We start from the raw sequence: 25,395 nt of genomic DNA on the forward strand, positions 1-25,395 counted from the left end.
TCCTCAAACATTCACCCACTAATTTTAGCACCCACTCACTGGTGAAGAGGCACTTTTTTTTTTATTGAGACATTATTCACACATCATAAAATTCACCCTTTTAAAATGTATGTTAGTGGTTTTTAGTATACTCACAAGACTGTGCAGCTGTCACCACTGTCTGTTCCAGAACATTTTCATCACTCCCCACAGAAACGCTGCACCCATTAGCAGTCACTCTTCATACCCACCCCTGGCAACCACTACTCTACTTTCTGTCTATGTATTTGCCTGTTCTGGAAATTTTCTATAAAGGGAAACATGGAATATGTGGTCTTTTTTTCTGGCTTTTTTCACTTAGCATCGTGTTTTCAAGGTTCAGCTATGTTGAAGTATAAATCAGTGCTTCACTCCTTTTTATTGGTGATTAGTATTCCATTGTGTGGATATACCACATTTTGTTTATTTGTTCATGTGTTGATGGCCATTTTGGGTTGTTTCCATTTTTTGGCTATAATAATATAATTATTTGTATGTATAAAATATAATAATGCTGCTATGAACATTTGTGTACGAGTTTTTGTGGAGGAATTAAATATTAACTAGTCAGAAAACAAATTCTTAATCCTTTACCTTTTTTAAAACTGATTTTATAATACTTATTACTTTCAAAAAACTAATATCTTCTCATTTTAAAAATTGTATTTGGGTACTTTTTGGTGTGCTGTTAATTTTTTTAAAGTTTGGAAGATGGGGATTTCCACAAATAGCAGGGTCCATTGTGAAAAGACAGACCCAGGTTGGGTAGCTCATTTGGATATCTCAGATTGCCCTCTAGAGTACATTTAGAAGGATGGAAATTCTCTATATCTCATCAGGTTTCTTTTTTCCTCCAATTTTTAAGATGAAGAAAGAAAAATCCAAATTGGAAAGAACACCCCAAAAAAATGACCAAGGAAAACGAAAAATTAGTCCAACTAAGAAGGAATCAGAATCTAAAAAGTGCAAACTGACTCCCAAAAAGGAAAGCTCTATAAAGTCAATAAAAAAGGAAACAAGTATGTTTCAGAGAGGCCTGCACTTCAAGGAGCAGGTGGCTGAGGAAACAAATGGTGACAGCTGGGCTAGGAACTTGGCTGATGACAGCAGTGAAAACAAAGTGGAAAATTTGCTCTGGGTGGATAAATATAAGCCAGCCTCGCTCAAGACCATAATTGGACAGCAAGGTGACCAGAGCTGTGCCAACAAACTCCTACGCTGGCTCCAAAACTGGCACAAGAGTCCATCCGAAGATAAGAAACACGGTGATTTTACAGCTTCATTCATTTTTTTGTGTGTCTGTCACCATGTCATTGCTCAGTGACACATGTGTTAGGAAGTGTAGTAGTTGGTTCATTGATCTCTCAGCAAGCATTTATTGAGAGCCTGCTCTGAGCCTAAGTGCTGTACTAGACCGCAGGAGTCCTATTGTGAACAAAACACAGTCCCCTTTAAGGCACTCCCGGTCAGTGAGGGAGACGTAGATAAACCAGTAATTAAAATGTATTGTGCTAAGTACTGTTACAGGGTTAAGTATAGGGTCCTCGGGGGTGGAAGTGTGTGGTCAGGGATTCTCATCCCTAGAGGAAGAGATATCTGAGCTAAGACTTGGAAACTAAGAAGGAGTTAGCTAAGTGAAGGGAGGGGAGTGTCAGGTGGGAGAGCATACATGTACCAAGGTCCGAGACATGTGAGAGCAAGACCCCTGAAAGGGCCAGAGAGACTCAGGAGGAAAGGTGCAAATAAAAAGTTGAGGCATGCTTACGGAGTAGGCAGCCTGAAAATCCCAGTAGCATGTTTGCTTTTGGTAGGCACGGAAAATGAACAGTCACAATGTATATTTAATGTCCAAAGTATTTATTATTGGAACTGAAGTTTCCAATCACAAATGTTAGTAGTGTTGTCTTGAGCTCCAGCCACAGCCCTGGGTGATACTGTGTGAGAAATAAGAAGGAAAAATTTAGTGAGCATCATAGTGAATTCCCAAAGCAATGACTGGGTTATTAATGTCTAGGTGGTCACTAGACATTGGCCAACAATGCCAGTTTATTTTATTTATAACAGTTAGATAATATAATTGTAATAATACAGGGTTAAACTTAAGCTGACCCCTTTTCTCTTTCCAAAACCAAATAAAAGGTGGTATAAGTGCTTTGTGTACCTAGAGAAGACTTTTTAAGGCTTCGGGTGAACTATAGTCCGTTTTCCCATGCCTGAAGTAGGTTTAACCATCTCTCTCTCAGTCCTTGTATATGAACTGAGAACCCATTATGTGCCAGGTCCCCACGTGATAAGGGGAGGAGTTGAGCTGGGCAGGATAGTTGCAGATACAGCATCTTCAATTCGTTCTTTTTGTGATCATGTAGGTGACTGTGCTTGTTAGTATTTACTGAGACATGCCAGGCTCTGTGCTCAGCATGTCCGTCCTCACAACATGCCCACCAGACGCGTTACTATTGTTACCCTCATTTTACAAAGGAGGAAACAGATACAGCGGGGTTACGTCACTTCTGAAGTTCTCCCAGCTGGTGAGCCGTAGAGTTAGGGTCAGAGCCCAGGCAGTCTGCTTCGCGACCTGTGCTTTTGTAGGAAAGGAAACTCATTAGATTACTGTTTCAAATCCGGGTTTTAAAGTTAGTTATAGTGTTTCATTTTGAGTGGAGGTGAGGTAGGGAGTAGAATTTCACTAAATGCTCTGGAAACTGTTGTTTATACTTTGTAAAAAATATTCTGCAAATTTCGAACTAAACTGGAGGTGCTCCTGATGCTAACTTTATGCAGCTATTCCTGCCATTCCTGCATTTCTCTTAGGTAGTAGAGGTTAACATTCTGGAACTTCTTTTTTCCTAGCAGCAAAGTTTGGTAAATTTGCTGGCAAAGATGATGGCTCCAGTTTTAAAGCTGCATTGCTCTCAGGCCCTCCCGGTGTTGGCAAAACAACCACAGCTTCTCTGGTTTGTCAGGTGGGTATTCTGTCATTACTTTTCTAAAATCAAACCTCTAGAATTTGCTTTGGTTCTGGGCATATTTGTCATTTTCACCCTTTTTTAAATATTGGTTATTATAATAATAGGTGATATTCACTTGTGTGCCAGACAGTGTGCAAATAAGCCCTTGGGTGTATAATCTTATAGATAATATGTCTTACAGACTCTTATAGATACAGATATCTTATATACCCTTGTAGGAAGAATTCTGTGTACTGAATATAGGTACTGTTGCCATCCTCATGTGACAAATGAAACAGGCTTATAGAGGAGGGTGGTGGCACAGTGTGAACCCAGGTAGTCTACCTCTTCACTGCTATGGGATCCTGCCTTTGCTCTTGTTGTCTCTACAGCTGCCATATCTCTGGACAATGAGAGGATGAGGCACTAGAGCCAACCAGGGCTCGTGTATCAGGATGGTATGAAACGATACATGATATAGTATCAGCATAATAAAATGAGAGGTTTTAAACTTACTTTAAATTTATTGCTGGATTGGGACTGCCCTGGTGGTGCAGTGGTTAAGACTCCATGCTCCCAACGCATGGGGCCCGGGTTTGATCCCTGGTCAGGTAACTAGATCCCACATACATGCCGCAACTAAAGAGTTCACATGCCACAACTAAGGAGCCTGCGTGCCACAACTAAGACTCGGTGCAACCAAATAAATAAATAAATATATATTAAAAAAATTTATTGCTGGATTTCCCAACCCTCTGTTGGATAGGCTGGTGGTTTCATTTAGTCTTTGTTGTATGGACCAGACCATAAATTTTTAGTTGGTGTAATAACTATATATTTTCTACTCTATTATTCAACATTTAAAAAAACAAAAATTTTTTTCCCTAGTCTCTACAATTGTGAAGATGGCTCTTATTTTCCCTTTATTATTATCATTACTTTCTTTGGGAATTGAATTACGGTCTTTCATAATGCCTTATGATCAACATAATGATCAATTTTGGGAAATAAGTCCAAATTACTTTTCACAATTTGAGAGGAAGATTGTGTATAGGGATAGTTTGACAAAGAATGATTTAACTCTATAGTTTATCTTAAAGAGTCAATAATTACTTTTTGGTATCTTAATAAAGATTAATTCTAGATCTACTATTGAAATTTTAGGATGGTTATATTTAATTCTTTTGGGGACTTTAAGAAGCAAACTTATTAAAATTGCTCATGTTCAAATATACTCTTCCAGATTAGTGATATGTCAGCTAAGGTTTTAAGACCAAACTTGTGTGTGTTTACGTGTGTGTGGTATGTTATGCATATGATATTTTAAAAGAATCTCTTAATAATGTGAGGCATATTATAGTTAATCTTATTGTCTGTTAGTATCCTACTTTATCTTTGCACCCATGGTTACTTATGTGACTTCTCTACCCTCTTTCTTCCTTAATTGCCTTGTTTTTTGGGGGTGAGTTATTAATTTGCATTGTGATAGTAATGGTGTCCAACATTTTGATTAGGAATTGGGATATAGCTACGTGGAACTGAATGCAAGTGACACTCGGAGTAAGAACAGTTTGAAGGAGATTGTTGCTGAATCGCTGAATAATACCAGCATCAAAGGCTTTTATTCAAGTACGTGGATTTTTAAACTGGTTTTTTGGGTGAGGGGGGGAGAGGTTATGTAAGAAAAACAGGTTAATTTCAATGTTCAGTAACCAGTATTGAACATTACTATGTGCCAGGCACCCTTCTAAGTCCTAGGGCTAATGAGAGAATAAGAAAAGCCTCTGACATAATTCTGATAGAACAGTAGTTAACTTTTTTTTTTGGTCAGGTCTTAGTGGTTTCTGAGAATGTGATAAAAATGTATATGTGGACATATTTATGCAGATTTTGGAGGATTCAAAAGTGAATCCTGTGAAGAGAGAAAGCTGATAACTAATACAGTGCGATGAGAGAGGAGATAAAGGCTGTAGGTGAAGGAATGATTCTATTTGAGACATTGGGGAAAACTACCAGTAAAAGGGTGACGTTTGTTCAAAGGGTCTTGAAGAATGAGAAAGAGAATAGTTTGTGGGTGGAAGAGGTTATTTCAGGCAAAGGTGGTAGAGGAGGAGAAAGGACATAGTGTGAAAGTGCCACTGTGTTTCAGGTTGTAGCTAGTGGTCTGGCGTGGCCAGAGTTTATGCGGAAAATAAGATACCCAAATTACAGACTATACTGCATATTTAGAATCTATGGTATATTGCATGGTCACCTGAACGGTAGAAGATGATAAAAAGAATTTGCTCAGGAAACGTCACTCTTATACATGATTAGTGGGAGTATAAATTGGTACAGCTCTGGAGAGCAATCTGACAGTATTGCTCAAAGTTAAATTATACGTACCTTTTAACCCAGAAAATCCAATTCTGGAATTCAGCAACCGTTATACTTGTATATATGCAAAATGACATATATGTGTAGGGGTATTCATTGCACACGATTCATAATAGCAAAAGATTGAAGGCATTTCATATTTTATCAGTGGAAAGTGGTTAATTATGATGTATGTGTAAAATGGAATATTTAAATAGCCTTTAATAAATGAGGTGTTCTGTATGTGCAGATAAGGAACAGATCACAAAAACATATTAAATGATAAAACCAAGGTATACATTTTTATGTACACATGTTTTTAATATGTATAGAATGTCTCTTAAGGGATATACGTACAGGAGACTGTTCCCAGTGTTTGCCTCTAGAAACTGCGTATCTTAGGGGACAGAGGTGGGAAAGAATTTCTTTTCACTGCTTACTCTTGTGCCTTTTGAATTTCACGCCATGGACCTGTGTTACATAGATACATTTTTAAAGCAGCCGTGTTTGAACAATTGTGGTTTTGTTTGTGTCCCATCCCTTTGCTTCTCAACGTGGGGTAGGCGGAGCAGCCCATTCAGTAGGCACGAAACATGCTCTCATCATGGATGAAGTAGATGGCATGGCCGGCAATGAGGACAGGGGAGGAATTCAGGTAATGAAAGCACCGTATTTTTGAAGTTTTACTGTTGATTTTTATTTAAAAAAAAAAAAAAAATTTAAATAACTAATTATCATGCTGTGATATTTACAGCAATTCAGGCATGTTGCTGAGGAGGTTTTAAAGCCTAAAATACATACGTTGTGTGGTATTTTGTTGTTCTTTTATAAATTTTTTATGTTGCAAATTTGCCTTTCAGGAATTAATTGGCCTGATAAAACATACAAAAATTCCCATTATTTGTATGTGCAATGATAGAAATCATCCCAAGATTCGATCTTTGGTTCATTATTGTTTTGATCTTCGTTTTCAAAGACCTCGGGTTGAACAAATTAAGGTATGATAATTGGAATATTTTTCTCCATCACACTATCCTATATATTTTTGGGTCAGTGTTTTGTTTTGTTTTGTTTTTTTTCATTTTAAAATCTCGACAATATATTGTGTTGTCTAGGGTATGGGAAAGGGTATTTTCATATGTTAATGACAGATGTATAAATGAGTACAATTTGGGGAGGGACTATAGCTATTACAGTTTTAACATAAACGTAACTTTTGAACCAGTGCTTCAAGTTCTGAGCTTTTTTTTTTTTTTTAAATTATTATTTATTTATTTATTTTTGGCTGTGTTGGGTCTTCATTTCTGTGCGAGGGCTTTCTCCAGTTGCGGCAAGCGGGGGCCACTCTTCATCGTGGTGCGCGGGCCTCTCACTATCGTGGCCTCTCTTATTGCAGAGCACAGGCTCCAAACGCGCAGGCTCAGTAGTTGTGGCTCACGGGCCTAGTTGCTCCACGGCATGTGGGATCTTCCCAGACCAGGGCTCGAACCCGTGTCCCCTGCATTAGCAGGCAGATTCTCAAACACTGCGCCACCAGGGAAGCCCAAGTTCTGAGCTTTATCACAGCATATACACAGAGAAAATATGATTTCTTTTTTTGTTTGTTTGTATTTATACTGCAGGTTCTCATTAGTCATCAATTTTATACACATGAGTGTATACATGTCAATCCCAATCAACCAATTCAGCACACCACCATCCCCACCCCACCGCGGTTTTCCCCCCTTGGTGTCCATACGTTTGTTCTCTACATCTGTGTCTCAACTTCTGCCCTGCAAACTGGCTCATCTGTAACATTTTTCTAGGTTCCACATACATGCGTTAATATACGATATTTGTTTTTCTCTTTCTGACTTACTTCACTCTGTATGAAAGTCTCTAGATCCATCCACATCTCAACAAATGACTCAATTTCGTTCCTTTTTATGGCTGAGTAATATTCCATTGTATATATGTACCACAACTTCTTTATCCATTCGTCTGTCGATGGGCATTTAGGTTGCTTCCATGACCTGGCTATTGTAAATAGTGCTGCAATGAACACTGGGGTGCATGTGTCTTTTTGAATTACGGTTTTCTCTGGGTATATGCCCAGTGGTGGGATTCCTGGATCATATGGTAATTCTATTTTTAGTTTTTTAAGGAACCTCCATACTGTTCTCCACAGTGGCTATATCAATTTACATTCCCACCAACAGTGCAAGAGGGTTCCCTTTTCTCCACACCCTCTCCAGCATTTGTTGTTCGTAGACTTTCTGATGACGCCCATTCTAACTGGTGTGAGGTGATACCTCATTGTAGTTTTGATTTGCATTTCTCTAATAATTAGTGATGTTGAGCAGCTTTTCATGTGCTTCTTGGCCATCTGTATGTCTTCTTTGGAGAAATGTCTATCTGGGTCTTCTGCGCATTTTTGGATTGGGTTGTTTGTTTCTTTAATATTGAGCTGCATGAGCTGTTTATATATTTTGGAGATTAATCCTTTGTCCATTGATTCGTTTGCAAATATTTTCTCCCATTCTGAGGGTTGTCTTTTCGTCTTGTTTATGGTTTCCTTTGCTGTGCAAAAGCTTTGAAGTTTCATTAGGTCCCATTTGTTTATTTTTGATTTTATTTCCATTACTCTAGGAGGTGGATCAAAAAAGATCTTGCTGTGATTTATGTCAGAGAGTGTTCTTCCTATGTTTTCCTCTAAGAGTTTTATAGTGTCCGGTCTTACATTTAGGTCTCGAATCCATTTTGAGTTTATTTTTATGTATGGTGTTAGGGAGTGTTCTAATTTCATTCTTTTACATGTAGCTGTCCAGTTTTCCCAGCACCACTTATTGAAGAGACTGTCTTTTCTCCATTGTATATCCTTGCCTCCTTTGCCATAGATTAGTTGACCATAGGTGTGTGGGTTTATCTCTGGGCTTTCTATCTTGTTCCATTGATCTATTTTTCTGTTTTGTGCCAGTACCACACTGTCTTGATTACTGTAGCTTTGTAGTATAGTCTGAAGTCAGGGAGTCTCATTCCTTCAGCTCCGTTTTTTTCCCTCAAGACTGCTTAGGCTATTTGGGGTCTTTTGTGTCTCCATACAAATTTTAAGATTATTTGTTCTAGTTCCGTAAAAAATGCCATTGGTAATTCGATAGGGATTGCATTGAATCTGTATATTGCTTTGGGTAGTATAGTCATTTTCACAATGTTGATTCTTCCAATCCAAGAACATGGTATATCTCTCCATTTGTTGGTATCATCTTTAATTTCTTTCATCAGTGTCTTATAGTTTTCTGCATACAGGTCTTTTGTCTCCCTAGGTAGGTTTATTCCTAGGTATTTTATTCTTTTTGTTGCAATGGTAAATGGGAGTGTTTCCATAATTTCTCTTTCAGATTTTTCATCATTAGTGTATAGGAATGCAAGAGATTTCTGTGCATTAATTTTGTATCCTGCAACTTTACCAAATTCATTGATTAGCTCTAGTAGTTTTCTGGTGGCAGTTTTAGCATTCTCTATGTATAGTATCATGTCATCTGCAAACAGTGACAGTTTTATTTCTTCTTTTCCAATTTATATTCCTTTTATTTCTTTTTCTTCTCTGATTGCCGTGGCTAGGACTTCCAAAACTATGTTGAATAATAGTGGTGAGAGTGGACATCCTTGTCTCATTCCTGATCTTAGAGGAAAGGCTTTCAGTTTTTCACCATTGAGAATGATGCTTGCTGTGGGTTTGTTGTATATGGTCTTTATTATGTTGAGGTAGGTTCCCTCTGTGCCCAGTTTCTGGAGAGTTTTTATCATAAATGGGTGTTGAATTTTGTCCAAAGCTTTTTTCTGCATCTATTGAGCTGATCATATGGTTTTTATTCTTCAATTTGTTAATATGGTGTATCACATTGATTGATTTGCGTATGTTGAAGAATCCTTGCATCCCTGGGATAAATCCCACTTGATCGTGGTGTATGATCCTTGTAATGTGTTGTTGGATTCTGTTTGCTAGTATTTTGTTACAGATTTTTGCATCTATATTCATCAGTGATATTGGTCTGTAATTTTCATTTTTGTAGTATCTTTGTCTGGTTTTGGTATCAGGGTGATGGTGGCCTCATAAAATGAGTTTGGGAGTGTTCCTTCCTCTGAAATTTTTTGGAAGAGTTTGAGAAGGATGAGTGTTAGCTCGTCTCTAAATGTTGGATAGAATTCACCTGTGAAGCCATCTGGTCCTGGACATCTGTTTGTTGGAAGATTTTTAAACACAGTTTTAATTTCATTACTTGTGATTCTTCTGTTCATATTTTCTATTTCTTCCTGGTTCACTCTTGGAAGGTTATACCTTTCTAAGAATTTGTCCATTTCTTCCAGGTTGTCCATTTTATTGGCATAGAGTTGCTTGTAGTAGTCTCTTAGGATGCTCTGTATATCTGCGGCGTCTGTTGTAACTTCTCCTTTTTCATTTCTAATTTTATTGATTTGAGTCCTCTCCCTCTTTTTCTTGATGAGTCTGGCTAATGGTTTATCAATTTTGTTTATCTTCTCACAGAACCAGCCTTTAGTTTTATTGATCTTTGCTGTTGTTTTCTTTGTTTCTATTTCATTTATTTCCGCTCTGATCTTTATGATTTCTTTCCTTCTGCTAACTTCGGGTTTTGTTTGTTCTTCTTTCTCTAGTTCCTTGAGGTGTAAGGTTAGATTGTTTGAGATTTTTCTTGTTTCTTGAGGTAGGCTTGTATAGCTATAAACTTCCCTCTTAGAACTGCTTTTGCTGCATCCCATAGGTTTTGGATCGTCGTGTTTTCATTGTCATTTGTCTCTAGGTATTTTTTGATTTCCTCTTTGATTTCTTCAGTGATCTCTTGGTTATTTAGTCACGTATTGTTTAGCCTCCATGTGTTTGTGTTTTTTACATTTTTTCCCCTGTAATTCATTTCTAATCTCATAGCGTTGTGGTCAGAAAAGATGCTTGATATGATTTCAGTTTTCTTAAATTTACTGAGGCTTGATTTGTGACCCAAGATGTGATCTATCCTGGAGAATGTTCCGTGTGCACTTGAGAAGAAAGTGTAATCTGCTGTTTTTGGATGGAATGTCCTATAAATATCAATTAAATCTATCTGGTCCTTTGTGTCAATTAAAGCTTGTGTTTCCTTATTTATTTTGTTTGGATAATCTGTCCATTGGTGTAAGTGAGGTGTTAAAGTCCCCCACTATTATTGTGTTACTGTCACTTTCCTCTTTTATAGCTGTTAGCAGTTGTCTTTTGTATTGAGGTGCTCCTATGTTGGGTGCATATATATTTAAAATTGTAATATCTTCTTCTTGGATTGATCCCTTGATCATTATGTAGTGTCCTTCCTTGTCTCTTGTAACATTCTTTATTTTAAAGTCTATTTTATCTGATATGAGTATTGCTACTCCAGCTTTCTTTTGATTTCTATTGGCATGGAATATCTTTTTCCATCCTTTCACTTTCAGTCTGTATGTGTCCCTAGGTCTGAAGTGGGTCTCTTGTAGATAGCATATATACGGGTCTTGTTTTTGTATCCATTTAGCCAGTCTGTGTCTTTTGGTGGGAGCATTTAATCCATTTACCTTTAAGGTAATTATCGATATGTATGTTCCTATTCCCATTTTCTTAAATGTTTGGGTTTGTTATTGTAGGTCCTTTTCTTCTCTTGTGTTTCCCACTTAGAGAAATTCCTTTAGCATTTGTTATAGAGCTGGTTTGGTGGTGCTGAATTCTCTTAGCTTTTGCTTGTCTGTAAAGCTTTTGATTTCTCCATCGAATCTGAATGAGATCTTTGCCAGGTAGAGTAATCTTGGTTGTAGGTTCTTCCCTTTCATCACTTTAAGTATATCATGCCACTCCCTTCTGGCTTGTAGAGTTTCTGCTGAGAAATCAGCTGTTAACCTTATGGGAGTTCCCTTGTATGTTATTTGTCGTTTTTCCCTTGCTGCTTTCAATAATTTTTCTTTGTCTTTAATTTTTGCCACTTTGATTACTATGTGTCTCGGTGTGTTTCTCCTTGGGTTTATCCTATATGGGATTCACACTTCCTGGACTTGGGTGGCTATTTCCTTTACCATGTTAGGGAAGTTTTCGACTATAATCTCTTCAAATATTTTCTCTGGTCCTTTCTCTCTCTCTTCTCCTTCTGAGACCCCTATAATGCGAATGTTGTTGTGTTTAATGTTGTCCCAGTGGTCTCTTAGGCTGTCTTCATTTCTTTTCATTCTTTTTCTTTATTCTATTCTGCAGCAGTGAATTCCACCATTCTGTCTTCCAGGTCACTTATGCTTTCTTCTGCCTCAGTTATTCTGCTATTGATTCCTTCTAGTGTAGTTTTCATTTCAGTTATTGTATTGTTCATCTTGGTTTGTTTGTTCTTTAATTCTTCTAGGTCTTTGTTAAACATTTCTTGCATCTTCTCGATCTTTGCCTCTATTCTTTTTCCACCGTCCTGGATCATCTTCACTATCATTATTCTGAATTCTTTTTCTGTAAGGTTGCCTATCTCCACTTCATTTAGTTGTTTTTCTCGGGTTTTATCTTGTTCCTTCATCTGGTATATAGCCCTCTGCCTTTTCATCTTGTCTATCTTTCTGTGAATGAAAATATGATTTCTGGGATATATGAGGCTTGGGAAAGGTAATATTCAAGATCCACAGTGGCTCTTCAGTTCCACAATTCTACAAGCTCATGAAGATTGGAAATGTGGGCAGAGCCTCATCATAAAGAGGAAATCTTTTCGGATGAAAGCTTTGTAGAAAAATGCCCCATAAGATCTCCAATCTTCAAAGCCTGGAGATTGAAACTTATAATGTTCCTTGGGAAAGTGTCTTTTTATTTTTTAAGTGTTTTCTGGGTCAGTTTTTAAAAGTACCTGATAAATATTTTTTAAAAATCTGATTATATGAATTAAAAAAAAATCATTGAAGATTCATTCCCCTTTGTCAATTTCAGGGTGCTATGATGTCTATTGCATTTAAAGAGGGTTTAAAGATCCCCCCTCCAGCTATGAATGAAATAATTTTGGGAGCCAATCAAGATATCAGACAGGTAAATTAGATATATATTATATAACATTGATGATTATTTTGAATGGATGCCTTCAGTGTTTTGGGGATGGGGAGTGGCAGTATTTTCCTGTCTTAACAGTGTCTTACTTGTGTTTCTTTCAGGTTTTACACAATCTGAGTATGTGGTGTGCACGAAGTAAAGCACTAACCTATGACCAGGCTAAGGCTGATTCTCATAGAGCCAAAAAGGATATCAAATTGGTAAAATAAATTTCCACTTCTTAAGTGCCAAAGCCCTTCTTTTCCTGTCAGTATTAATTTAATTGAAATAGTTCTTATAGTTCCTTGAGACACCTATGGAACCTATGGATATTTATAGTAAGAGATATAGACAGCTGCTAAAAGTGTTTCTAATTCAAATGAATTTTTCCTTAAGGACTGTCAATGTAATTGTAAATTTTGAGAAAGGGAAGTTTTATGCCTCAGTAGTTACGAAATGGCCTTTCTAGAGTCCCTTATGTATGGATTTCATGTTTTGAATGGTTTTGGAACTGTTCAGAATAATCTTGTTTCAGTTGGCTTATAGTTTAAATGACCTCTCTGAAACTAGAGGTCTGTATCAATTATCTCTGTGTTGTTTCACCTAGTCACCAGTCAGAATTTATTATTACAGTTAGAGCAATGATTAAACAGTATTTTTCCCCTCCCTTCCTCTTTTTAAAAAATTAGTAAACATTTTCAGAGCCATTTTAGGTTCACAGCAAAATCGAGATTGCCTGCATATCCCCCTGTATAATGTCCCCCACTGTCAACACCCACCACCAGAGCAGCACATTTGTTACAATTGATGACCTACACTGAGAGACCATTATCACCCACAGTCCGTAGTTTAACATTAGGGTTTGCTCTTGGTGGTGTACATTCTATGGGTTTTGACAAATATGTAGTGGCCTTTATCCACCATTGTAGTATCATACAGAATACTTTCACTGCCCTAAAAATCCTCTTTGCTTTGCCTGTTCATCCCTCCCTTCCCCCAGCCCCTGGTAACCACTAATCTTTTTACTGTCTCCATAGTTTCACCTTTTTCAGAATGTCATATAGTTGGAGTCGTATAGTATGTCATCTTTTCAGATTGGCTTCTTTTACTTAGTAATATATGTTTAAGGTTTCTCCATATCTTTTCATGGCTTTGTAAGTCATTTCTTTTTATGTGGATATGTTTTCAGTTCACTTGGGTAAATACCAAGGAGCGGAGTTGTTGGATGGTATGTTAAGAATATATTTAGTTTTGTAAGAAACTACCGATCTGTATTCCAAAGTGACTGTACCATCTTGCACTCCTACCAGCAGTGAAAGAGAGTTTCTGTTGCTACACATCTTAGCTAGCATTTGGCATTGTCAGTGTTTTGGATATTGGTCATTCTACTAGGTATGTCCCTCTCTCTTTTTAGGGCCCATTTGATGTTGCCCGGAAAGTGTTTGTAACTGGAGAGGAGACTGCTCATATGTCACTTGTGGACAAATTAGATCTCTTTTTTTATGATTATTCAATAGCACCCCTCTTTGTCCAGGAGAACTACATACATGTGAAGCCTGTAGCCGCAGGGTGAGTATTCAGAGCTAGTGAGGGGTAGAATTAGTACCCCTCCCAGCCCTACGAAGGCCAGATACCTGGGAGGGAGGGGTGTGGAGTGTGGACAGTGGTGTAATTTGGACTGGTTTATTCCTGCAGGGGTGACATGAAAAAGCACTTGATGCTTTTAAGCAGAGCAGCAGACAGCATATCTGATGGTGACCTAGTGGACCGTCAGATCCGGAATAAGCAAAACTGGAGTCTTCTGCCCACACAGGTAAGCATAGGGCTTTCCTTAAAGCGCAGACCCTGCTTTAGTTAGAACAAAATAGCTTTTAGCTCCTGTAATTATTTGAATTACCAGATAAACATTATGGCTCTTAATGGCAAAAAATATAATATGTTATAGATTAAAGTACCTTGTGGTCACTATTGTCTATTTCTTAATCTACTCTTGTTTTTCAACGTTTTTAATGTAAATGGACATACGGAAATAGGAATGTCAGAGTTTGGTCATAACTAAGATGTGAGTCAAAAGTTTCATTTGCTCTCTTTTACCTTAAGAATCCATTTCTTTTTTTGTCATTCTTGACTCTCCCAGATTGTTACTAAGTAGCTCATCCCTGAAGAAATGCAACCAGGGCAGGTCCGCAGCCAGTTTTCTGACATATGAATTCTGATTTTCTTTATTCTTCCTTGCTACAGAGGCAGCTTTGTATTGGGTACTTTATTTAGGTTGATATCTTTTACTCAAAACAGAGTTTTGCAAACTTTCGTAATTAAGACTGGTTATTTATTCTTGAGTTTTGCATATTTATGTAATATTGACCTAACAAGCAAGGGACTTCTGGAGGTCTACTCTTCTTTTAAAGATTCCTTTCTCTTACGTTTTAAAAGTGTTCATTTTTTTTTTATACCTAGTAATTATACCTATGAGAATTTATCTTGAAGAAATAATGTTAAACACAGGAAGAGCTTAATGTGCAAAAATACTTCCTAAAGCAGGGGTCCCCAGCCTTTTTGGCACCAGGGACCAGTTTCATGGAAGACAGTTTTCCCACGGATGGTGGTGGTGGGTGGGGGATGGTTTTGGGATGATTTAAGCGCATTACATTTATTGTGCACTTTATTTCTATTATTATTACATTGTAATATATAATGGAATAATTATACAACTCACCATAAGGCAGAATCAGTGGGAGCCTTAAGCTTGTTTTCCTGCAACTAGACGGTCCCATCTGGGGGTGATGGGACCGCCTCAGCTCCACTTCAGATCATCAGGCATTAGATTCTCATAAGGAGCACGCAACCTAGATCCCTCGCGTGCACAGTTCACAGTAGGGTTCACGCTCCTATGAGAATCTAATGCCACCACTGATCTGACAGGAGGTGGAGCTCAGGCGGTAATGCGAGTGACGGGGAGCGGCTGTAAATACAGATGAAGCTTCGCTCGCTTGCCCGCCGCTCACCTCCTGCTGTGCAGCCCGGTTCCTACGGATACCGGTGCGTGGCTTGGGGGTTGGGGACCCCTGCCCTAAAGCATTAATTTTGATAGCAAGAAGTGGGAGAAAATCTCCATGTTCAGCAATAAGAGTCTGATTAATTATGGCAAATCCTCTTGATGGAACATTATGCAGCCTTTAAAATTACTTGTAAAGATGATCTAATATAAAAAATACTTACGAGAGAATATTATTAGAACAAAGCAGGATACAAGATTTATGTATAATTCGAACCTTTAAAAAAGTGAAAACTCTGGGACTTCCTTGGTGGTGCGGTGGTTAAGAATCCACCTGCCAATGCAGGGGACATGGGTTTGAGCCCTGGTCCGGGAAGATAACACATGCCACGGAGAACTAAGCCTGTTCGCCACAACTACTGAGCCTGTGCTCTAGAGCCCATGAGCCACAACTACTGAGCCTGCATACCACAACTACTGAAGCCCACACACCTAGAGCCCATGCTCCATAACAAGAGAAGCCACTGCAATGAGAAGCCCGCACACCGCAACGAAGAGTAGCCCACGCTCACTGCAACTAGAGAAAGCCCACAACGAAGACCTAACACAGCCAAAAATAAATAAATTTATATATAAAAAAAAAGGTAAAAACCCTGGATATAAAAGATATCCAAGGATACCTTTAAAAAAAACTTTTCTCAAGTGCCAGTTTACTTGATTCCCTAATTAGATTTTCCATGCTTTGATCCACCTGGTTTATTGATACCTTATGTTGAAGACAGTCATATTACTCTTAAACAGTTTTTTCTATAACACTGGCATTGTGAGGTAACTGGTGTATGTTGAGATCAGTTGGCTGAGTCTGGGTTGGCAAGATGGTCTGTGAGGGCCATAACATGTTTTGGACCAAGGCATTTACTGCAATTAATTGTTTTCTCAAGTTGAAGTTTCCCACACCAACAGATGAGAGAGAGAGGGAAGGGGCCTATCTTGGAATTAGGTACCAGGGGCAATGTTACTGCATTTTCCGGAGACTGCTTGGAAGCCAACAGCTGCTAAAGAAGCAACTTAACTCAGTACTGAATTTAACTTGTGGACTGCGATTAATTTTTTCAGGCCATTTATGCCAGTGTTCTTCCTGGAGAGTTAATGAGGGGGTACATGACCCAGTTTCCTACCTTCCCAAGTTGGTTGGGGAAGCACTCATCTATGGGCAAACACGATCGTATTGTTCAGGACCTAGCATTGCATATGAGTCTCAGGTAAGCGGGGTATTACTCTATGTGTGGCATTTTATCAGGGTAGTATATTTAGCCTTTAATAAGGATAGCATGAGTCACAAAGATTTGTGTTTTAGTTTTGATTTCATTACTAACTAGATAAATGAACGTGGATAAGTTCATGGCCCTGAGTTTTATTATCTGTAATTAGTATGACACTCGTTTTATCACTTAAAAGGATACTTTGGAGAATAAAGCCAGATGGTAGATGTGCCATAATGTTAAGATAAGTTTTAAAGCTATATAAATCTGAGGTAGTGCTATTATTTATTGTTATTGTGACTATGCCTATTACTAGTAGGCATACATAATATCTTGGCCTCCAAATAAATTAATAGGAAAAAGGGAACTATTTAAGTAAATGAACTAATTTTTGCCTCCTATCCTAATAGTAAACTGACCTAGTCATTTGGGACAGGGTTTAGCATATTACAGAAGGTGGATACTCAGATTGAAAACCAGTATCTTTGGAGAAGTTTAAGGAAGTTCAAAAATTCTTATTTGGTTAAATTTTTTACAGTTTAGAAACTTAGAAATGTGCTTGCACACAAATATTAAGTGAACTTTAGGGATTCGTTTTTAACCATGAAGAACTACTTAAGCAATCTTATTTTCCTTTCTAGTCCCTGGAGAGAATATTAATATTAGTCTAACCTTAACTTTTGTTTAAAACTGAACTGAGATGTTCCTTTCTTCTGTTCCTGTAGAATTCTGCTTCCTACTATGATCCCTCTTCGTAGCCTATGGTGTGGGTCTTTTTTTTGCTACCCCATGTTAGTTTTCTATTGCTGCTATAGCAAATTACCAAAATTTACTGGCTTAAAACAACACAAATTTATTTCCATCTTGAGATGGGAAGATCACCCTGGATTATCTGGATGGGCCCAATGTAATCATAAGTGTTTTTACAAAAAAAAAATAAATAAAAAGAGTGGTGGAGGTAGGCAGCAGCGTCAGTCAGAGATGTGAAGATGCTGCGCTCCCACTGCTGGCTTTGAAGATGGACAAAGGGACCATGAGCCAAGAGATACAGGTGGCCTCTTAGAAGCTTGAAAGGGCTCTTTTCCCCTGCTCTTCTCATTGCTCAAGCTGAAGGCCTGCCTTTCCGCTCCTTTCCTATTCCCTGCCCACCACTTTTTCAAGGTGACGTACCACTTTGCCCTGGGGTGTGCCTCTTCGATGCTTCCCCTGTATTTGTGTAGACACATCGGTGTGTATCCATTACCCTAGTGGCGTAGTGCTAAGCTTTCCCTACACCAGCTGTTCCTTAGTAAGCATTCCATTAAACATTGTTAAAAGTGGATTAAACTCCAGCAAACTATGAGTTGGTGGTAGTTTGCCATTGATTACAGTGTATCTCTTTTGTCTTGGTTTAAGAACTTACTCCAGCAAAAGGACTGTAAACGTGGATTATCTGTCACATATAAGGGATGCACTTGTACAGCCCTTGACCTCACAAGGGATAGAAGGAGTACAGGATGTTGTTGCTCTTATGGACACGTATTATTTGATGAAAGAAGACTTTGAGAATATCATGGAAATTAGCAGCTGGGGAGACAGACCTAGTCCCTTCTCCAAGCTGGATCCCAAGGTAAGCTGTGTACCCCGCTGGTTCTCCATCACTTTGTAATTACCGTGTACTAGGAGTACTTCAGAGATGTTTAAGATGCTTTTAAAAGTTTAATTTCTTTTCTTAAATGCTTTTTGCTTATGGTCTGTGCTTTCCAAAGATACTATTTGAGTACAATATTAAGAGTAGACTTTGGGATTTGACTTTTATAATTTATAGTTTTATCTTTGCCTTATCCTGCGTGGAAAAGCAAGGTGTGAAATCCGAGGAGCAAATGTAGATGTATTCCTTACAAGGGTAGGCAGATGAGCCTGGGGAAGTAAAAGTGAGGTGGTGGTAATGCATTATGAAAAGAAGTGTTTACTGGCTGAGCATTTTTAGACTTTTTCTTAGTCTGCCTAATCTGTGTTTTAGTGTATTTATTACAGTTGGACAATCTATTATGTAATAATGTATCCCCTACTTTATATAGTGAACATGAAAAAACTAAAGTGACATAAATGAGTTTGTGATATCTAATATGTCACCCTTGTGCTTGTTTACTTGGTGCTGTTCTAGAAGCATGTTCTCTGTGGCTTGCCTTCTCTAGAATTTTGACCTGACTACGGGTATGACTATAGGTAAATTCTCAAAAGAGACATCCATTTTTAGAATTTGTGGACTAATTCTACAGTTAGGTTTAGAAGCTTGAGGTTAAGGCTTTTCAAGTTACTTAGTATTTTGAAATAGCCTATTTTTGTGGTAACAGTAATTTATATATTTTGTGGTAATTAAAGGACAACTTTAACTTGTACTTTATTGTAAGCCTTTTTTGATTTATTGGTTCACTAACTTTGCTTGTCACTTTGTAGAACTGCAGAGAACACTGAACAGAAAAAATTGATGACTTAGAGTGACTTTTAAAAATCTGCCTAATGTTCCCAAATACTGATTCTTACTTTTTGAGTCATGGCTCTATTAAGAATGTCATGAAAAATATGGAACTTCTCCATAGGAAAATGCATATAGATATACTTACATGTACATGCATACATATTTTACAAACAATTTCAAGGGGCTCCTAGGGTCTCTCAGAGCCTCTAGGCCTACAGAGTTTAAAGGGGTTGTTTGGCAGTTAGAGTTTTAAAAACCTCCCTCTATTCCTTTTGTGTAGGTGAAAGCAGCCTTCACAAGAACTTACAATAAGGAAGTCCACCTTATTCCGTATTCACTCCAGGCAGTAAAGATACACAGACACAGCACAGGCCCAGCGCTGGATTCTGAATACAATGAAGAGTTAAATGAAGATGACTCTCAATCTGATGAGAAAGACCAGGATACTTTGGAAACTGATGCTATGATCAAGGTAGTATTTTCATCTGCAAATAGGAGAAGCTATGATACTCCCTCAAAATAGCTTATCTTCTGTATAACTTGCCTTTTGAAATTATTCAGAGCCTGTTTAGCAAGTAACAGAGGAAGCCGAAAATACTTTTTTTTTTGTTCATCACAGTTCCGAGGGTGAAGAAGGTGTAGATTTCATTTTTATAAACAGTCAGCTTCTTGTAACAGTGGAAGAGCCAGACAGCAAAAAAAATAGGCCATCATATTGATGGTCATATGCTCTGTTGGAAAAAGGACTATTTTTTTTTATTTGCCATTGGTGTGTGCTTTACCCACAGACACATTTTCATAGTATAATCAAGAAAAGCTTTTGAATGAAACCATTTCTCCTTTCTGTTATTGATTTTTTGCTACAGCTGTTGAACTGCCCATAGAAGTTTCTCAGGGCAAAACATCCTCATCTTTTGCTAGGAAGGATTAAAATCATTTATGGTGTCAGCCCCCTGTTTACCATTGGCTGAGGCAAAGGAATCTAGTTTGTATCCTCTTCTGTCCTGAGTGTGTGCGCGTTTATCATTCTTGCCCCTCGATTCTGTTTTGTATGTGCAGGGGTGGGAATAGTGGCCTTCTCCAGTGTGGCGCTCTCTAGTCTTGTGCAGACATAAGAAGTCTGCTCCCTCCCCTGCTCAAACTGAGTGTGTTTGGATCTCTAATCTGAAACTGAAAGAAAAGGAAATTCTTCATGAAAACATTACCGTGTGTGTAAATTATCTCTTGCTTATTTTGCCTTTCCTAAATATATCGGTGTTCTGGGGAACATATCCTAGTTCTAGGGTCTAAATAGCTTTCCAATAGTTCAGAGCTACAGCTAGCCAGTTGTTATTAGTAAGCTCATCGGGGGTAGCCGTAGTTCAAGATCTAGGTGTTTGCAACCTTTCTTCTTTATTAAGTTGCAGGTAAAGATTTGATTTATTGTAGAGATGAACTTATTTCATTTACTCATAAACACAGCTACTAACTATTTTGTGCATCTTTCCCTCCCAACAGAAAAAGACAAAATCTTCAAAGCCTTCAAAATCAGAAAAAGAGTCCAGAAAAGGAAAAGGAAAAAGTTCAAAGAAATGAAACCATTTTTCACTGCTGACCGCTACTTTTTACTCAACCTGCTGACCAGTCTAGCTGGTCTTAGAGAATGCCTTGTTTTTCCAAAGGAACCATGTTTTAGTGTAATGGGGCAACCTCATGGTCCCATTACAAATAAACGGTGGTACAGCTAGAAGGATGTAAACAGTAGGCTGATGTACACCTCTTATAGAGGTTGATAGGACTGCTTGGGTCCTCCACTGTCCCCTGTCAATCTAATGAGATTGTACTTCAAAACGACTGTATATTCAGAATTAGAAACTACATGTGGGCTTTGGAGTCAGATTTTTTTTAGTTAACAGTAATATGTCTGGGAACAGAGGTACTAAGGCGGCTTTTGTAGGCTTAAGAATTTATCCTAATGGCCATTATAGGAGCAATGCCGATTTTTAAAAAAGAGTAGTTAGTTACTATTATGTGGAGAAATTTTGTAAATAAATCAAAATACAAAACAATCACCACCTAGAACTGGGTATTCTTTGTACATTGTCAAATATCTTGCAAAATAGAAATTAGAAATAAAAATGTTTCACATGATACATGTACAAATTCTTAAGATTGTCATCTTGTACAGTAAGATACTATGTTGGTATATTTTTTCCTTATTAATTTGCAAATGATTGGATACAAAAGCTAACTGTATTCCTACTAACCTGTTCTGTGAAACATAACTTTGGCAGTTGAAGAGTCAGAACTCTATAATTCCCAAGTTCATTACCCCTATGAGTGTCAACCACACCTCTGGTGTGAACAGAATTTCGTGGAGAGGCCTGTTTGTTATTATTAGAGGGTATTGTGGCTGCAGAAAGATTGTCAGACATTCCTAGCCTTCCAGAGTTTCAACTCATTAGTTTAAAACCAGTGGGGCCTAGGCTGGGTCAAACTCTTATCCTCACTCTGGTTTGGGACTAAATGAACTAAAATGGCTTTTGTTTACTTTGTCCCTGAGGGATCCAGTTCTGTCCTGACAGATTCCACAAACCCTACTGGAACTTTAGATTGTACCTGTAACTGCTTGTTGAGGGGCCTGAGGCTGTGGAACTAGTCTGGAAATTTGGGTGTCTAGCAATTTCTTTAATCTTGTCAGTAAATGCTCAAGGGTATGTGCTACTTCTTCGAGGTATGTGCTAAAAGGAATGTAAAATCAGGATTCTGTTCCCTGCCTTTAAGGAACTGATAGTCTTGTTTGGGAGGCGAGAGGAAGTTCTTGAGACATTTAAAATGTATTTACCAGTGTGAAAAATGTCTTTCATGTAGATTAAGTTCATTATGGGAATAAAATGTTGCCTTAAGCCTTTGCCTACTAAGCCACGTCCCTCTCTTTGTTAAAAGCCCTGCTTGAAACTTCTGCTTCAGTGAAGATTTTCTTGATTGACGACTGCCTCACCTCACCAGTGGGGTGAGCATAAACTTATGTGTATTTTTCCATTTTTATTGCTTTTTGATATGCAAGTCATATCTGCCTACTTGCTCTGTGCTTCCCAGGAAAGGGACTGTTATCTCCTTGCAGCCAGAACAACAGATAGTGTCCTTTACTTGTTCATTATGATTTGGAGCAACCAGTAAATCCTTATTGGAGCCACTGGATGCCACACATCATCCTTGCAGCCTAAAACTGTATACATGCTTTCTTTGCGATCCATTGAATCTTGGCCATTTGGTAGTCTATGACAAACTACTACTTTATTACTAATACTACTTCATCCTTCATTTTTTAAGTTTTATCAGTGTATTATTTACAGCAACATTATTGGGCCTCTTGAAGTTATTAATAAGGAGCACATAGTTATGTGTACTAGGAGGAGTATCTTCCTAAATAAGTTCTGGTACAATTATGCTCATTAGTGAATGTCTAAGGCCCATAACTAACTCCCAAAATATAATGTGCTTACCCTTACAGATCCCAAGTGCCTATGGCTCTTATTATTCCTGTAACCTTACAACAACATCCCTCAAGTGATAACACAAAACAAAGGGACCACGGGTGGGTTTAATGGTAATGACTTGTATCACTTACTTAGGAAGGCCAGGGCCTCTAGCCAGCCTTTGGGAAGGAAAAACATAAAGCTGGAGGCATGCATACGGATACCTGGATGCTGTAAAACTTTATTGGCACTTTGGGTTCTACCCTAGGCTTGTAGGTACCTCTGTAATGCTCAGAATGCTGGTGGCTATACTGTAAAATCATATCATCTGATGATACTCAGAGTTAGGCTACATGATTCTGTCAGCTGCTCAGACTTTGGTACTTTGGCTTTGGATGGCAAGGAAGCATATACTGATATGTATAGTATTGGGTGTGTGTGACATGGGAAAGGAACCCTCCGACCACCTTGGGGAAGTCAAATGATTTAATTTTGTGACAGGAATTCCATACTAACTATGTAGTTAGTATAATGACTCAAGAAACATAAGCTTATAGTTTCATTCTTTAAAAATGCTGATTTTACTGATTTTTGCTGTTTTTATTCTCAGACTGATTCTGCTAAATAGCCTTGATTTGTGTAAGCCTCTCACTTCAAACTTTTTAACACTGTTAATATCTGTGCTGCCCAAACTTCACGGTATGGTTTAAAGCTATCTTCCTTTATTTCTTTTTCTGTCTTTAAATCTGGGAAAACATTACAAATATCTAATCAATAAGTTTATTTTAAAGTAGGTATTTCAAAATAGAAAAGAAAGATGTCAAAAAGCTGAATATTTACAGTTATGTCATAGGTTACTATTAACAGTATAGAGCATAGAATATGTAAGACTCAGAAGAGGAAATATACAGAGTATAATAAACAGCATGTTATATGTCACTGTTTGTTTGTTTGCCACTCTACAGAAGTTGAAAGTGGTGACCTGGAGAGGTGACCTTGTTTTTTCTGTATTCAGGAAGGACCATCTTGAAATCTGCCAGGGGTAGAAACACAGCCTCCTGTGGAAAAATGGTATCTTCTCAGGACCATAATAAATACCTAGAAAGGACAAAAAAATAAAAAACAAAAACCCATATGCTTTTAGAAGGGTTTCAAGTAACTACTAGCATTTAGTAATAAAGCCAAGCATAATAAAGAAGATATTATTTTTGCTCATTTCTGGAATGTGGAGCAGGATCACTACATTCAAGTAAGAAATTTCCAGTCTGTAATTGAGTTTCAGTCTTGGCTTTTCAACCGACTAAAACTGTATGGGCAAGCTGTTGAACCTCTGTTATAAAGTGAGGATGATGATAACAGCCACCTTAATGAGAAGAATGAGAAAGTGCAAAGTTAAGTTAGTGCTCAGCAACTCAACCCAAAGAGGCCCATACCAAGACAAGTTATAATTAAACTGCCAGAAGTTAAAGACAAGAAGACAATCTTAAAAGCAGCAAAAGAAAACAGCTTGTTATGTACAGGGGAACCCCCTCCCCCTCATAAGACTGTCAGCAGATTCTTTTGGCAGAAACTTTGCAGGCTTGAAGAGAGTGGCCTGATACAGTCAAAGTGCTGAAAGAATAAAACTGCCAACCAAGAATATTCTACCTGGGAAAGCCATCCTTCAAAATTGAAGGAGTGAGGAAGTTTTCCAGGCAAGGAAAAGCTAAAGAGGTTCATCATCACTAGACTGGCCTTACAAGAAATGTTAAAGGGACTTCTTTAAGCTGAAACACAAGGGCACTAATTAACAATATGAAAATATATGAAATTGTAAATCTCAAAGGTAAAGTTAAATACATAAATTCAGAATAATCTAATGTTGTAATGGTAGGTACTTCTTATAAATCTAGTGTGGAAGTTAAAAGACAAAATAGTAAAAATAACTATAATAATTTGTTAATGGATACACAAGATAAAAAGATATAAATTGTGACATCACAAACAATGTGGATGGTGAGAGTAAAAATGCATTTGAACTTAAGTTGTTATCAACTTCAAACAGGCTGTTATATTTTATGTAAGTAAGTCTCATGGTATCCACAAAGCGAAACCTATGGTAGACAAAAGAGAAAGGAATCTATCTAAGCACATGACTACAGAAAATTGTCAGATCACAAAAAGAGAAAAAGGAGCAAGAAAAGAAGAAAGGAACAAAGGAATTACAAAACAGCCAGAAAACAATGAACAAAATGGCAGCAAGTCCCTATCTATCAATAACTACTTTAAATATAATTATAAATTCTCTGATCAAAAGACAGAATGGATAAAACCCAAGATCCATCTATATGCTGCCTGCAAGAGACTCACTCAGCTTTAAGGACACACAGACTGAAAGTGAAGGAATGGAAAAAGATATTCCATGCTAATGGAAACCAAAAGAAAGCTGGAGTAGCTATACTTAGACAAAATAGACTTTAAAACAAAGACTGTAAGAAGGGACAAAGAAGGCCATTATATAATGATAAAGGGATCAATCCACAAGAGGATATAACATTTGTAAGTATTTTTTATTTACATTAGCAGCACCTAAATATAAGCAAATATTAACATATCTAAAGGGAGAAAGAGCAATACAGTAAAAGGAGGGGACTTCATTATCCCACTTTCATCAGTGAATAGATTTTCATTTGACAGAAAACCAATAAGGAAACATTGGTCTTAAATGACATGTTAGACCAGATGGACTTAACGCATTTACAGAACATTCCATCCCAAAGCAGGAGAATACACATTCTTCTCAAGCACACATGGAACATTTCTCCAGGATAGATCATATGTAAGGCCACGAAACAAGTCTTAATAAATTTAGAAGAC

General features: G+C 37.7%; 2 protein-coding genes across 5 annotated transcripts in view; one reads left to right on the forward strand and one right to left on the reverse strand.

The window, feature by feature from the left end:
- Positions 1 to 21,981, forward strand: part of RFC1 (replication factor C subunit 1) — a 73,198-nt gene extending 51,217 nt beyond the window's left edge. The window contains exons 13-25 of one of the 2 annotated variants that reach the window (XM_059923179.1): positions 884 to 1,283; positions 2,869 to 2,981; positions 4,481 to 4,595; positions 5,885 to 5,976; positions 6,182 to 6,319; positions 12,268 to 12,363; positions 12,486 to 12,584; positions 13,778 to 13,932; positions 14,059 to 14,176; positions 16,475 to 16,620; positions 18,016 to 18,229; positions 19,362 to 19,553; positions 20,579 to 21,981. In XM_059923179.1, the coding sequence (XP_059779162.1) occupies positions 884 to 1,283; positions 2,869 to 2,981; positions 4,481 to 4,595; positions 5,885 to 5,976; positions 6,182 to 6,319; positions 12,268 to 12,363; positions 12,486 to 12,584; positions 13,778 to 13,932; positions 14,059 to 14,176; positions 16,475 to 16,620; positions 18,016 to 18,229; positions 19,362 to 19,553; positions 20,579 to 20,656 (1,956 nt within the window). In that variant the 3' untranslated portion in view covers positions 20,657 to 21,981. The remainder of the gene's footprint in view (positions 1 to 883; positions 1,284 to 2,868; positions 2,982 to 4,480; positions 4,596 to 5,884; positions 5,977 to 6,181; positions 6,320 to 12,267; positions 12,364 to 12,485; positions 12,585 to 13,777; positions 13,933 to 14,058; positions 14,177 to 16,474; positions 16,621 to 18,015; positions 18,230 to 19,361; positions 19,554 to 20,578) is intronic. The other variant, XM_059923180.1, reaches the window with a different exon arrangement.
- A 1,115-nt stretch (positions 21,982 to 23,096) lies between these two features.
- WDR19 (WD repeat domain 19) overlaps positions 23,097 to 25,395 on the reverse strand; it is an 83,667-nt gene continuing 81,368 nt past the window's right edge. For all 3 annotated transcript variants that reach the window (XM_059923171.1, XM_059923173.1, XM_059923172.1), the window contains one exon: positions 23,097 to 23,637. The gene's annotated coding sequence lies outside the window, so the exon portion shown is untranslated. The remainder of the gene's footprint in view (positions 23,638 to 25,395) is intronic.

This window comes from Balaenoptera ricei, chromosome 5 (genome assembly GCF_028023285.1).
Source record: "Balaenoptera ricei isolate mBalRic1 chromosome 5, mBalRic1.hap2, whole genome shotgun sequence".
NCBI lineage: Eukaryota > Metazoa > Chordata > Mammalia > Artiodactyla > Balaenopteridae > Balaenoptera > Balaenoptera ricei.